Source organism: Salvelinus fontinalis, chromosome 25, assembly GCF_029448725.1.
Source record: "Salvelinus fontinalis isolate EN_2023a chromosome 25, ASM2944872v1, whole genome shotgun sequence".
Taxonomy (NCBI): Eukaryota; Metazoa; Chordata; class Actinopteri; order Salmoniformes; family Salmonidae; genus Salvelinus; species Salvelinus fontinalis.
This window is the reverse complement of record NC_074689.1, coordinates 26867705-26882855: the sequence shown is the minus strand read 5'-3', so window position 1 is coordinate 26882855 and position 15151 is coordinate 26867705. Positions and strand designations below refer to the sequence as shown.

The 15151-nt window shown below is 45.8% G+C and overlaps 1 protein-coding gene across 2 annotated transcripts in view; it reads right to left on the bottom strand.

Moving 5' to 3' along the window:
• The window catches only part of LOC129823046 (guanine nucleotide-binding protein G(olf) subunit alpha-like), a 79538-nt gene extending 66375 nt beyond the window's left edge, over positions 1–13163 (bottom strand). The window contains exon 1 of one of the 2 annotated variants that reach the window (XM_055881721.1): positions 12419–13163. In XM_055881721.1, coding sequence (XP_055737696.1) covers positions 12419–12848 — 430 coding nt within the window. In that variant the 5' untranslated portion in view covers positions 12849–13163. The remainder of the gene's footprint in view (positions 1–12418) is intronic. The other variant, XM_055881722.1, reaches the window with a different exon arrangement.
• Between the last annotated feature and the right edge of the window lie 1988 nt (positions 13164–15151).

Here is a 15151-nt window from a genome sequence, read left to right as displayed (position 1 = left end):
TTATACACTTCACGCGCGTAAATAATTTCACTGGTGCCCGCAAACACCGGTAAATGGAGCTAAACTAGAGCGCGCGACCAAACAGGTTTATACACTATATAGGATCCCTACCCTATTGCAGTCGTAATTTCAAATGGTTAAGTTAACTCACGTGGAAAACTGATTGGATTTGCAAAAAGTCAACAACATAAGGTTATTTCGTCTCTTTTTTTACCCAACTTCTAACCTAAATCCAATGGCATGGCGCATTTTTTTGTTGATTTCACTTTAAATTCAAGTTAGTTGACAACTCAACCAAATGTCAATCACAACTATACCTTGACATCTATGCCCAGTGAGAAGGGTTATGGAAAGGGTATGGGTAGGGGTTAAGGTTAGCGTTTAGGGTAGGGACGTCCCAAGGATCCCGGATATCACTAAGCCGCACACCAGACGCATAACCACACAAACCATATTGAAAGTACGAGACCAAATGATAACACAGTTACAAAATCTGAACAAATAAGATTTTTTTTTAATAGTTGGCTGCTATTCAAAGTTCTCTGAAGTATTAACTTGACATAGGCCTACTACTGTATATGACCTTCAATCTGTAGCAAAACAAAATGTCAAACTATAATAATAGTAGAGAATGTAAAGGTTGACTAACAGAAAAGTACCTCAACCTTTGAGGGACAAAAAAGACAAAATGCAAATGTAATGAAATATATGCAAACAAGTTGGAGTTTACATATCAGTGTCTATGTCCTAGCAGATGTCCATGTAGTGAGTGAGAGCCCAAGACAACCTCCCAAATTGTATGGGATGGAGGAGCTTTCTGGGTCATTTTAAGGGGTAGGTTGGATGAATAGACAAATGTTCTGACAACCAATAAAAGCCACCCTCAAAGGAAAGCATTGTTGGGGAAATGAATCACTAATGAAGTTCTTTCAAACCCCATTAAAATGTAGTGAACTAATTGAAAGACACCTGGTACACTGATTAAAGTAGTACTTTGTGATCCAAAGTAAGTGGGGTAGATGTGTTTGACTGTTTCAGTGGCAAACTAGACTCAGAAGGACTAGAATGAATTACATTGATTGAACGATTGATTTATTTCAAAAACGTCAAAAACAGAATTCAGACATATCAAAACATGGATTATACCAAAAGTAGTGTGAGGAAAACTGTCAACCGTGAGACCAGATGACTATCTGTGTCACTGGCGAGAACATAACAGCCTCCAGAACAATTGAAAGATTCTCCAGTACCAATTTTTTTTTTATGAAAACAAGATGCAAATGTGATCTTATAGGGTGAGTTGACCAATGTGGCTCCTCTGGATGCAAATTTAGCCCGCTGAGCTTCCTAACTGTTAATGTGTGTTGGTTGAGTGCACTGTTGAGAGATGTATTCAGAAGTGAGTCATGTACCAAATGTCTCCCTACAGTGGCCATGGGGAGTAAAGACAATCTTTGCTGTCACTCATTTTGGTTTTTGTCAACTTTTTCGATACAACTATGTGAGCTACAGTGCCCAAGTTCTTTTCCTGTTTGGCACAAGGAGTTAAGTAACAAAAACACATTTATTTAATGCCAGTGTCAATGTAAATCAGCACATTGCATGTTGTCTTATATTGCCTTTTGTCTCCCTCTTGTGGTTTGCATGAATACTACACTTCAATGTGTGTGTGCATGCATGATGACAATATGCATTTACAACAAGGGAATGGTCAAGAAAAACAGGCGTTCTTTACGAGAGAGCCATGACTGTATGACTTTCCCCCCTCCTCCTTGTTCCCTGGATAAAAATGTATTGGGTATGAGGATAATATATGTTCAGGTCATAGGCTACCTTAGACTCGAAAACAGGTTTCCAGTCTATCTTTAGTCAGGTGCATTCTTTGTGTTTCCAGTGAGTACACAGATATGGTTAGAGATTAAGAAGATATCTGGAATGCTAACTAGTTTTCTAAAAGTTAACCATATGAGATTCCCAACAGGCCCTGTACAGGGCCATATTCTTTAGGCACCAAATGGAAGAAAACGGCTTGACATAGGGAGGGACTACCTGGACTTAACCAAAATTTGCGTTACTGATTGGACTTCTTTTTCCAAAACACATCACTACGGTGTGCCCTAATGAACTCGACCCAGGAGATCTACAGGTTACTATTGATCAGGTAAACTTGCAAATTGCAAAAGCAAGTTGAGAGTGCATCTACGAGAAGAGCAGTCTGTCAGCAGGCTAAGAACAGTGCGGTCTGTCAGCAGGCTAAGAACAGGGCGGTCTGTCAGCAGGCTAAGAACAGGGCGGTCTGTCAGCAGGCTAAGAACAGGGCGGTCTGTCAGCAGGCTAAGAACAGGGCGGTCTGTCAGCAGGCTAAGAACAGGGCGGTCTGTCAGCAGGCTAAGAACAGGGCGGTCTGTCAGCAGGCTAAAAACAGGGCGGTCTGTCAGCAGGCTAAGAACAGGGCGGTCTGTCAGCAGGCTAAGAACAGGGCGGTCTGTCAGCAGGCTAAGAACAGGGCGGTCTGTCAGCAGGCTAAGAACAGGGCGGTCTGTCAGCAGGCTAAGAACAGGGCGGTCTGTCAGCAGGCTAAGAACAGGGCGGTCTGTCAGCAGGCTAAGAACAGGGCGGTCTGTCAGCAGGCTAAGAACAGGGCGGTCTGTCAGCAGGCTAAGAACAGGGCGGTCTGTCAGCAGGCTAAGAACAGGGCGGTCTGTCAGCAGGCTAAGAACAGGGCGGTCTGTCAGCAGGCTAAGAACAGGGCGGTCTGTCAGCAGGCTAAGAACAGGGCGGTCTGTCAGCAGGCTAAAAACAGGGCGGTCTGTCAGCAGGCTAAAAACAGGGCGGTCTGTCAGCAGGCTAAGAACAGGGCGGTCTGTCAGCAGGCTAAAAACAGGGCGGTCTGTCAGCAGGCTAAAAACAGGGCGGTCTGTCAGCAGGCTAAAAACAGGGCGGTCTGTCAGCAGGCTAAAAACAGGGCGGTCTGTCAGCAGGCTAAAAACAGGGCGGTCTGTCAGCAGGCTAAGAACAGTGCGGTCTGTCAGCAGGCTAAGAACAGGGCGGTCTGTCAGCAGGCTAAGAACAGGGCGGTCTGTCAGCAGGCTAAGAACAGGGCGGTCTGTCAGCAGGCTAAGAACAGGGCGGTCTGTCAGCAGGCTAAGAACAGGGCGGTCTGTCAGCAGGCTAAGAACAGGGCGGTCTGTCAGCAGGCTAAAAACAGGGCGGTCTGTCAGCAGGCTAAAAACAGGGCGGTCTGTCAGCAGGCTAAAAACAGGGCGATCTGTCAGCAGGCTAAAAACAGGGCGGTCTGTCAGCAGGCTAAGAACAGGGCGGTCTGTCAGCAGGCTAAGAACAGGGCGGTCTGTCAGCAGGCTAAGAACAGGGCGGTCAGTCAGCAGGCTAAGAACAGGGCGGTCTGTCAGCAGGCTAAGAACAGGGCGGTCTGTCAGCAGGCTAAGAACAGGGCGGTCTGTCAGCAGGCTAAGAACAGGGCGGTCTGTCAGCAGGCTAAGAACAGGGCGGTCTGTCAGCAGGCTAAGAACAGGGCGGTCTGTCAGCAGGCTAAGAACAGGGCGGTCTGTCAGCAGGCTAAGAACAGGGCGGTCTGTCAGCAGGCTAAGAACAGGGCGGTCTGTCAGCAGGCTAAGAACAGGGCGGTCTGTCAGCAGGCTAAGAACAGGGCGGTCTGTCAGCAGGCTAAGAACAGGGCGGTCTGTCAGCAGGCTAAGAACAGGGCGGTCTGTCAGCAGGCTAAAAACAGGGCGGTCTGTCAGCAGGCTAAGAACAGGGCGGTCTGACAGCAGGCTAAGAACAGGGCGGTCTGTCAGCAGGCTAAAAACAGGGCGGTCTGTCAGCAGGCTAAAAACAGGGCGGTCTGTCAGCAGGCTAAAAACAGGGCGGTCTGTCAGCAGGCTAAAAACAGGGCGGTCTGTCAGCAGGCTAAAAACAGGGCGGTCTGTCAGCAGGCTAAGAACAGGGCGGTCTGTCAGCAGGCTAAAAACAGGGCGGTCTGTCAGCAGGCTAAAAACAGGGCGGTCTGTCAGCAGGCTAAAAACAGGGCGGTCTGTCAGCAGGCTAAAAACAGGGCGGTCTGTCAGCAGGCTAAAAACAGGGCGGTCTGTCAGCAGGCTAAAAACAGGGCGGTCTGTCAGCAGGCTAAAAACAGGGCGGTCTGTCAGCAGGCTAAAAACAGGGCGGTCTGTCAGCAGGCTAAAAACAGGGCGGTCTGTCAGCAGGCTAAAAACAGGGCGGTCTGTCAGCAGGCTAAGAACAGGGCGGTCTGTCAGCAGGCTAAGAACAGGGCGGTCTGTCAGCAGGCTAAGAACAGGGCGGTCTGTCAGCAGGCTAAAAACAGGGCGGTCTGTCAGCAGGCTAAAAACAGGGCGGTCTGTCAGCAGGCTAAAAACAGGGCGGTCTGTCAGCAGGCTAAAAACAGGGCGGTCTGTCAGCAGGCTAAAAACAGGGCGGTCTGTCAGCAGGCTAAAAACAGGGCGGTCTGTCAGCAGGCTAAAAACAGGGCGGTCTGTCAGCAGGCTAAAAACAGGGCGGTCTGTCAGCAGGCTAAAAACAGGGCGGTCTGTCAGCAGGCTAAGAACAGGGCGGTCTGTCAGCAGGCTAAGAACAGGGCGGTCTGTCAGCAGGCTAAAAACAGTGCGGTCTGTCAGCAGGCTAAAAACAGTGCGGTCTGTCAGCAGGCTAAAAACAGTGCGGTCTGTCAGCAGGCTAAAAACAGTGCGGTCTGTCAGCAGGCTAAAAACAGTGCGGTCTGTCAGCAGGCTAAAAACAGGGCGGTCTGTCAGCAGGCTAAAAACAGGGCGGTCTGTCAGCAGGCTAAGAACAGGGCGGTCTGTCAGCAGGCTAAAAACAGGGCGGTCTGTCAGCAGGCTAAAAACAGGGCGGTCTGTCAGCAGGCTAAAAACAGTGCGGTCTGTCAGCAGGCTAAGAACAGGGCGGTCTGTCAGCAGGCTAAGAACAGGGCGGTCTGTCAGCAGGCTAAAAACAGGGCGGTCTGTCAGCAGGCTAAAAACAGGGCGGTCTGTCAGCAGGCTAAAAACAGGGCGGTCTGTCAGCAGGCTAAAAACAGGGCGGTCTGTCAGCAGGCTAAAAACAGTGCGGTCTGTCAGCAGGCTAAGAACAGGGCGGTCTGTCAGCAGGCTAAGAACAGGGCGGTCTGTCAGCAGGCTAAAAACAGTGCGGTCTGTCAGCAGGCTAAAAACAGTGCGGTCTGTCAGTAGGCAGAAACAGTGCGGTCTGTCAGCAGGCTAAAAACAGGGCGGTCTGTCAGCAGGCTAAAAACAGGGCGGTCTGTCAGCAGGCTAAGAACAGGGCGGTCTGTCAGCAGGCTAAGAACAGGGCGGTCTGTCAGCAGGCTAAGAACAGGGCGGTCTGTCAGCAGGCTAAAAACAGGGCGGTCTGTCAGCAGGCTAAAAACAGGGCGGTCTGTCAGCAGGCTAAAAACAGGGCGGTCTGTCAGCAGGCTAAAAACAGGGCGGTCTGTCAGCAGGCTAAAAACAGGGCGGTCTGTCAGCAGGCTAAGAACAGGGCGGTCTGTCAGCAGGCTAAGAACAGGGCGGTGTGTCAGCAGGCTAAAAACAGTGCGGTCTGTCAGCAGGCTAAAAACAGTGCGGTCTGTCAGCAGGCTAAAAACAGGGCGGTCTGTCAGCAGGCTAAAAACAGGGCGGTCTGTCAGTAGGCTAAGAACAGGGCGGTCTGTCAGTAGGCTAAGAACAGGGCGGTCTGTCAGTAGGCTAAGAACAGGGCGGTCTGTCAGTAGGCTAAGAACAGGGCGGTCTGTCAGTAGGCTAAGAACAGGGCGGTCTGTCAGTAGGCTAAGAACAGGGCGGTCTGTCAGTAGGCTAAGAACAGGGCGGTCTGTCAGTAGGCTAAGAACAGGGCGGTCTGTCAGTAGGCTAAGAACAGGGCGGTCTGTCAGTAGGCTAAGAACAGGGCGGTCTGTCAGTAGGCTAAGAACAGGGCGGTCTGTCAGTAGGCTAAGAACAGGGCGGTCTGTCAGTAGGCTAAGAACAGGGCGGTCTGTCAGTAGGCTAAGAACAGGGCGGTCTGTCAGTAGGCTAAGAACAGGGCGGTCTGTCAGTAGGCTAAGAACAGGGCGGTCTGTCAGTAGGCTAAGAACAGGGCGGTCTGTCAGTAGGCTAAGAACAGGGCGGTCTGTCAGTAGGCTAAGAACAGGGCGGTCTGTCAGTAGGCTAAGAACAGGGCGGTCTGTCAGTAGGCTAAGAACAGGGCGGTCTGTCAGTAGGCTAAGAACAGGGCGGTCTGTCAGTAGGCTAAGAACAGGGTGGTCTGTCAGTAGGCTAAGAACAGGGCGGTCTGTCAGTAGGCTAAGAACAGGGCGGTCTGTCAGTAGGCTAAGAACAGGGCGGTCTGTCAGTAGGCTAAGAACAGGGCGGTCTGTCAGTAGGCTAAGAACAGGGCGGTCTGTCAGTAGGCAGAAACAGTGCGGTCTGTCAGCAGGCTAAAAACAGTGCGGTCTGTCAGCAGGCTAAGAACAGGGCGGTCTGTCAGCAGGCTAAAAACAGTGCGGTCTGTCAGCAGGCTAAAAACCGTGCGGTCTGTCAGCAGGCTAAAAACAGGGCGGTCTGTCAGTAGGCTAAAAACAGTGCGGTCTGTCAGCAGGCTAAAAACAGTGCGGTCTGTCAGCAGGCTAAAAACAGGGCGGTCTGTCAGTAGGCTAAAAACAGTGCGGTCTGTCAGCAGGCTAAAAACAGTGCGGTCTGTCAGCAGGCTAAAAACAGGGCGGTCTGTCAGTAGGCTAAAAACAGTGCGGTCTGTCAGTAGGCTAAAAACAGTGCGGTCTGTCAGTAGGCTAAGAACAGGGCGGTCTGTCAGTAGGCTAAGAACAGGGCGGTCTGTCAGTAGGCTAAGAACAGTGCGGTCTGTCAGCAGGCTACAAACAGTGCGGTCTGTCAGTAGGCTAAGAACAGGGCGGTCTGTCAGTAGGCTAAGAACAGTGCGGTCTGTCAGTAGCCTAAAAACAGTGCGGTCTGTCAGTAGCCTAAAAACAGTGCGGTCTGTCAGTAGCCTAAAAACAGTGCGGTCTGTCAGTAGGCTAGTGGCCAAAATGAGTGCGTTTGGGATATTACTGTCCTTTGTCACACATTCCTGGTGTGTGATCTTTCGTTTTGTTTTTGTTCGAGATGAACTTTCAAATCCCGCTGGACAGCCCCGGGCTAGTATCCGCAGGACGGTGGGGCCCAATTTAGAAAGCGAGAGTAAAAATATGGCCAGAAAACAGGACGCACATTTTCTCCCCAGATAACGGTAGGTGTAAGAGAGGTCTGATGAGGTCATCAACACCACTGTCTGACTGGCCAGAGTTGGACACAGGACTGAGCAAGTGAAACCATTCCCAGGAATGACATATCTTTACAAATGGCACACCATAATTAAGTCACCTTAACTTGAACCCTTTGTAGAAAGAGCTACATGTCGTGGTAATTATGTTATAGATGTCATAAATATATCTGGATGCTGAACTGGTATCAGCTTTTAAACAGTTAGAAATAAACCAAGGTTTAACGATAGCCAACTTGCTTGCTTCATGACATTTTATCTGATGAGTCAGTTGACATAAACACAAAAATGCCCCCCCCCCCCAAAAAAAATGAAATCTGTTACATTACTATTATAAAAGCAATATGTAACCCTCGTAACTTATGTCTCCAGTTAAGTGTAACCAGCAGACGTTTGGCTGCTGACTTTGGCACTCTATATAGTGAATCATATTCTCCGGTTTTGAGGAAACTCCCAGGTCAGATCTACTGGTCTAGTGACTGAGGGAGAAAACTGATTAGGGACGTTGCCGTCAAGGAACATTAAAGGATGTTAGAAGAGATCAGTAGTTAGGAGGAGTTTTTTGTCCTAATAACCTGACCAGTGTCTGCTGACCAAAATGTAAATAGAATGATAGTCCTATTTTTCCTATTACCAAACAGAGAAATGCCACCAAGGCTTGAACGATATACAAAAAAAAAAATGGAACTACATTTTCCCGGATTGACTGACCTTCTTGTCTTAAAATAATGATGGACTGTTCTGTTTCTCTTTGCTTACTTGAGCTGTTCTTGCCATAATATGGACCTGGTCTTTTGCCAAATAGGGCTATCTTCTGTATACCAACCCTACCTTATCACAACACAACTGATTGGCTCACATTAACACATTAAGAAGGAAATACCAAAAATGTACTTTTAACAAGGCACACCTGTTAATTGAAATGCATTCCAGGTGACTACCTCATGAAGCTGGTTGAGAGAATGCCAAGAGTGTGCAAAGCTATCATCACTGGCCACTTTTAAGAATCTCAAATATAAAATATATAACACTTTTTTGGTTAATACATGATTCCATGTGTTACTTTATAGTTTTATGTATTCACTATTATTCTACAATGTAGAAAATAGTACAAATAAAGAGAACCCCTTGAATGAGTAGGTGTGTCCAAACTTTTGACTGGTGCTTTAGATAAAACCTTTTTGGGGACATGTTTGGCCTTTTCACACAGCATGTTCTTACCTCAGATTGATCCTTAATTAATATTACACTTAGGTGAAAACGGGAAGAACGGAACTGATTGGCTACCCTAACCCTGAAGATATCATGTTTTTAAGAGCTCTCAATTGTGGATTTCTTACTCACTTAGAAGGTTAAATGCAACGTATATGACTTTAGTGTTACATTTTCAAAAGATGGCCGCTATATCCATTCAGGTGAATCATAGCTACTTGAGGGCGTAGGATATTTTCCCACTGACCTCAGAACATTTGCATATTTGGATAGAACCTGAACCTGCTTGAGAGCATCTCTGTTCCATTTTTTGAAATTCCGTAACCCAGATTCTATCTGAATATGGGCTAAAAATAGCCTCCTGGAGAGTGTCTCTCTCACTCAGAGCCTCTCACTGCTGCTCTGATATGGAATGATAACAGAGCCAACCTGCCACTTAGCATGCAGAAAACACACAAACAAACTAACACTGTACACATGTGCACAATTCCATTTGCTGCCTCACAAACTTGCTCCACCACACTCACAGGTAAACACACACATGTATGTACACACACACCACTTGAACTCAAACTCCCATCTTCATAACTAAGGGATATGTGCTGTATGAATAAGCAATGAACATATGGTACTATAAGGTAAAGCCTTCCCCTCTATCTCTTATCATTGACCATCCCAGAAATTAAACATCCCAATATCTGAAAATGTCGCTGCCATAATCAGGCCACGAGACAGAGAAAGCAAGATGGTGAAGGGTTTATGGGACGGACCGGCAGCAAAAATAGCACAGACTTTGGACTATTCCCACTTGCTTCTATATATGGCAACTTGACACAAGGATGGACCTCACTCTCAATAAACAGGATATCATAAGATGGGATGAGACGTGCATACAGTAGCAGAATTAGGAGTTGTTCGTCAAGGAGAGAATAGAACTAATCCTAATCATCTCAGCCCTTATTTGGTTATAGACAGACCAACATGCCAGCAGTAAAGTACGCTAGCAGTAGCAAAGTATAGTATTCATATTTGTAGAACTGTGATACTACTTGCCAGGGCAAGTGTATACTGTGAAGGGTAGTACCTAAATAAACAATCATAGAGTTCTAGCAGTGTAGTAGAATCTGGACACGTCTGTCTGTCTGTCTGTCTGTGTCTGTGTGTCTGTGTCTCTGTGTGTGTGTGTGTGTGTGTGTGTGTGTGTGTGTGTGTGTGTCCAAAATTCTGTCTGTTTTCCCAGAGGCTGCTTTGGAGGCCTTGGTCCCCCACCTGAAAGTACATGTGGGGGTTGAAAATAGGCCCAGATGCACATAGGGTAGCCCAGAGATTGGATAGCAGCAAACTACCAACAGGTCACGTACCATTTTCACACTTTTATGCCGACACAAACCATACAGTGATGTTTCCTTTCACATTGTCCAGTTCCAGCAACTATGGCAAATACATAACCAGGCCTGCACAGTCCAGCTTGGTTTGGCTCAGCTCAGCTTGGTAGTGTGGAAAGTTATGTAGCAGATGAGTGTTGGGCATATGATGCCTGCCTGTGCTCCCAATGATGATCAGCCTCCATCGAGAATGCTGAAATACTTCAGGATGATTGAAGGTTACACAAGAAGATGCTGATTGTCTTTTATGTAATCATTCAAAGAAATTGCCATTGGTAGGTCTAAAACTTCGATTACCTTTTAATAAAACTAAACTACCATGGCAAACTGACTGACATTCTAAATAGGATGCCTCAGTGTGACTGTGAATAATACACACACACTTGATTAGAATCAGTGCTGATGCTGTTCTGAGTCTGACACGGTCAAAACATTACCTGACTGTTAGATCTGATCACCTCCGACCTACCTAAACGTTAAATTCCTTAGACTAACACACACCCTGATACCTCCGGTTGCTAGGCGCCAGTCATATAACCCCAAGTGAAGTTCTCACCTTCCTTTGACTTCCCTTCCAAATAAAAAGCAGAGGAATGGTGTCAAATCTAGTGTGCTTGTCATTTCAGCAGTAAACTACTACAGCTTACACTGTATAATAACATGAACTATCATGTGATAGTTGTGAGTGTTATGGTCAGCAAGTATTTTCTTATTTTTACTGCACGTTGTCAATAAAAGGATAATTCTGTCATTGGAGAAACAAATTACTTTTTGACTCAAAAACAGCAAATACAGATTGCTACCCCTCATTTGAAATCTAGACTCCATCTGAGGTTATAAGGGGAACTGACTGACTGATGTTCCAGGACACTTGCTGGTCACATTCACTGGGCCTACTACCACTGCTAGTTAAGCAGTATTTGATGTGTGCCTCTTGGTCTTTGATAAACTAGATTTTGGAATGCTGCGATACGACCAGTGTGACGGTTACACATATTCTGGTCCCAGATCTGTTAGTGCAGTCTTGCCAACTCCTATATGATCATTGTCATGTTAAGGCAATACTTCAAAAACAGATCTGGGACCTGGCTAGGTAACACAAGGGGCTGTCATTGTGACATTGTTAGAAAGCACTGATTCCATGCTTGATTTGGAATGCATGGGACTGGATGAAAGTATCTGTGTGGATGCATGTGGTAGACTACAGTAGTCTTGTGTTCTTCTTTGGTTTTAAATTAAGTTTGAAATACTTTAAAAGTGGCACTCATGTTGTCATGTAGGGCTGGGCGATATATTTAATTAATTTGAATGTATGTTTAAGAGCGATGTTCCAAATGCCTGTATCGCAAGAATCAAAGTTGTTATTTTTGCAATTCTACAAACAATTATCATATTTTTGGGAGTGTCGGCAACGATTTAGCAGCGGCGGCCCGTCGCTGCTAAATTAATATAGGGGAAACACTGAGCCTTATATTTAAAAGTTATTTTTATTATTTTACTAGGCAAGTCATTTAAGAACAAATTCTTATTTACAAAGAGCCTACCGGGGAACAGTGGGTTAACTTGTTCAGGGGCAACAGGTAGCCTAGTGGTTGGGCCAGTAACCAAAAGGTTGCTAGATTGAATCCCCGAGCTGACCAGGTAAAATCTGTCATTCTGCCCCTGAACAAGGCAGTTAACCCACTGTTCCTAGGCTGTCATTGTAAATAAGAATTTGTTCTTAACTGACTTGCCTAGTTAAATACATATATTTTTTAAAGAGAAGATTTTTTACCTTGTCAGCTTGGGGATTCAATCCAGCAATTTTTCAGTTACTGGCCCAATGCTCTAACCACTAGGCTAAGCCATATACATGGTCAATATAAGGCTCTGCCACAACTTCAGGGTATAATTATGATCTTTATGGGCTTTAGTGACTGAAAATATTATTTGAAGTTGCTGGGTGAAGTGTCTCTTTATTTTCTGTTGCCTCTTGTACAGCATTGGTGCACTGATAACGATGACCCCTTTGCATTATGTAGGCCTGTTACATTTAACTCCAAGTACATCACTGGTAGCCTACATATTTTGAATATAACAGACTCATTAACTGTTAGAGGAGAACTAGTGACCATAAGCCTGGTGACCATCAAGACACCACGTGTTAGAGGTAGCCGTGCATTAATTGCCCGAGACGTTTACCATATCTTGATTGCGCGCGAATTGTGCACAGGGTTGAGAGGTTATCGAACTGGATATGCGGATATGATATGCAGAAGCTACTCACACGTCTACTCTGTTCAAGTTGATAGAGCTAATATAGCCAAATCATATATCTCATTGATTTGACTTTGTGGCACGTTGATTGCAGAAGGATAACATACCTCATAAGCCTACCCTACAGCCTCCCGTTCGCACCTGACCTAAGTCAGGACATCCGAGATTAAATACGGGAAACGTTATTTCAGGGCTGAAATGTGATACACAAGAGCACTTGGCTGGTCAATTTATTGGCCACAACCTTACCATCTCCCACCTACCAAGTAAAAGCAGACGATGAGTCTGCTCGTATTCCCGTTGTTGCTCCTTCAGAGTTAGATCGATATGTTTACTGACTTTCTTCGCCTGTTTTTTGATCTCCTCCGATAACTTTTTGTCCTTGTTTTTCTGTTTGCCGAGCGTTTTCTGCAGCAATTGCTGTTGCTGGCTGCGGTCTGCTCCCCCACCGCCCCCATTATGTATGGGCACGCCGTCAGTGGTGTCCCATCGACGGGCATCTCCCGCAAATGGTTTGCCTTTGCCAGGGCCCCTGCGGTGACACAAATAACGACGGCACGGTGACATGTCATTATATGCCTCTGTATCCTCGTGATCAAGGTCCTTGGAGCGTAACGGTACAGAGGTGTCCGCCGGCTGCTCGGTATCACCGGGTTCGTCAAGACTAGGACGCAGGCTATAGCACAGTCCCATTGTCGTGTTTGTTCCTTAGTAAAAATGGAAACGAATAATTCAGATTAAAATTTTAAAAATCCTCAAGAGATGATACCTGTCCTCATTGCGGTATTTCCCCTGTCCTGGGATGTGTGTGAAATTCCAACTGGAGATGTTATCTAATCACGATTCTGGACAATTTTGCATTTTGTCCCGTCTGTTAATGACAGTCAGCCCGTAATTGGATCCGCTGAGCTATAATAAGAACTAGAGACAGCCTCCAAGATGGCCGACCATTGTTTTCAAGTACTCTACTCATGGTCGCATTCGTGGGGGCTGACATCTTGCTAGTTCCTGTTTCAGGAGCCAATTAGTACATGCGCACTGGAGCCAAGCCCAGCTAGAACCCAACGCCTGCAGGAGCAGGGCCTGCACTACAGCAGCGCTAGAGCGGGGTAGTGGAACCAGTGGTGTAATGCCATCATTTCCTCAATCAAAGTTTGTACCGACAGATGTAGCCTATTGAACAGCATGTCGTTATAGAACAGGGTTCTCCAACCCTGTTCCTGGAGAGCTACCCGACTCAGCACGTGACGTCCATGGGACATAGAATTATGGGCGTTATCGGATCCGTCCGTCGTGGTCGCTATTTCCCAAATTGGGCTATGTTTAGTTCATCCGCTAGCTTGCTGTGCTCATTGAAAACACGAGATCCACGAAATAATAATTTATTGCATTGCCTATATTGATTATGGTGGCTTAATGGAAATATCCACAGTAAAATAATATTTATCTTGTTAAATTGTCAGATGTTCTGACAGGCAAAATATGACTGAAAACAGCCTGTAATCTCATGAGCGCACAATTTAACAACTGAATATATAACAATTTGAATTGGATATTTTAAACGCCATTTCTTCTTTGACAACGTTACTGCACAAGTGCTAGGGGGACACGCTATTGTGAGCCATTTGCACCGTTTACTCCTCTCACGACCACACAGTTGTCACACAGCACAGCACAGCGACAACTTTAAAATAAAATAAAAAGCGAGTGTGGGGACTGTAAATACACATTTTTGTCAGAATAATTTTCTAAACATTTTGTAGTCTGATCAGGTCGCAAACTATTATTTTCTCTAGACTTCTCTCTAGAATGCAGATGCTAGCTAGCTAACGTTACAATACAGACAGAAGTGGATAGCTAAATATTTAGACTAGATACAAGGCGGGAAAACATAGTTAGCAAATCAGCTAGCTATCTAACGTGCTTTATGGGTTAACTAGCTTTCTAAATAGCTAGATATCATAGTTTGTGAGGCGCATTAATAAGCCACTAAGAAGGGAGATGAGGACAATGAGTTGGCCAAATGTATTTACCTAGATAGCTACATTTGAAATCGGAAGTTTACATACACTTTAGCCAAATACATTAAAACTCAGATTTTCACAATTCCTGACATTTAATCCTAGTAAAAGTTCCCTGTTTTAGGTCAGTTAGGATCACCACTTTATTTTAAGAATGTGAAATATCAGAATAATAGTAGAGTGATTTATTTAGGCTTTTATTTCTTTCATCACATTCCCAGTGGGTCAGAAGTTCACATACATTCAATTAGTATTTGGTAGCATTGCCTTTACACGCTTTTTCAGTTCTGCCTACAAATCTTCTATAGGGTTGAGGTCAGGGCTTTGATGGCCACTCCAATACTTTGACTTTGTTGTCCTTAAGCCATTTTGCCACAACTTTGGAAGTATGCTTGGGGTCATTGTCCATTTGGAAGACCCATTTGCGACCAAGCCTTAACTTCCTGACTGATGTCTTGAGATGTTGCTTCAATATATCCACAGAATTTTCCTACCTCATGATTCCATCTATTTTGTGAAGTGCACCAGTCCCTCCTGCAGCAAGGCATGTTACGCCATAATGACCATCGTTATGTTTGGAGGAAAAGGGGGGGGGATGCTGCCACCCCCGTGCTTCACGGTTGGGATGGTGTTCTTCAGCTTGCAAGCCTCCCCCCTTTTCCTCCAAACATAACGATGGTCATTATGGCGTAACAGTTCTATTTTTGTTTCATCAAACCTGAGGACATTTCTCCAAAAAGTACGATCTTTATCCCAATGTACAGTTGCAAACCGTAGTCTGGCTTTTTTTATGGAGGTTTTGGAGCAGTGGCTTCTTCCTTGCTGAGCGGCCTTTCAGGTTAGGTTGATATAGGACTCGTTTTATTGTGGATATAGATACTTTTGTACCTGTTTCCTCCAGTATCTTCACAAGGTCCTTTGCTGTTGTTCTGGGATTTATTAGTACTTTTCGCACCAAAGTGCGTTCATCTCTAG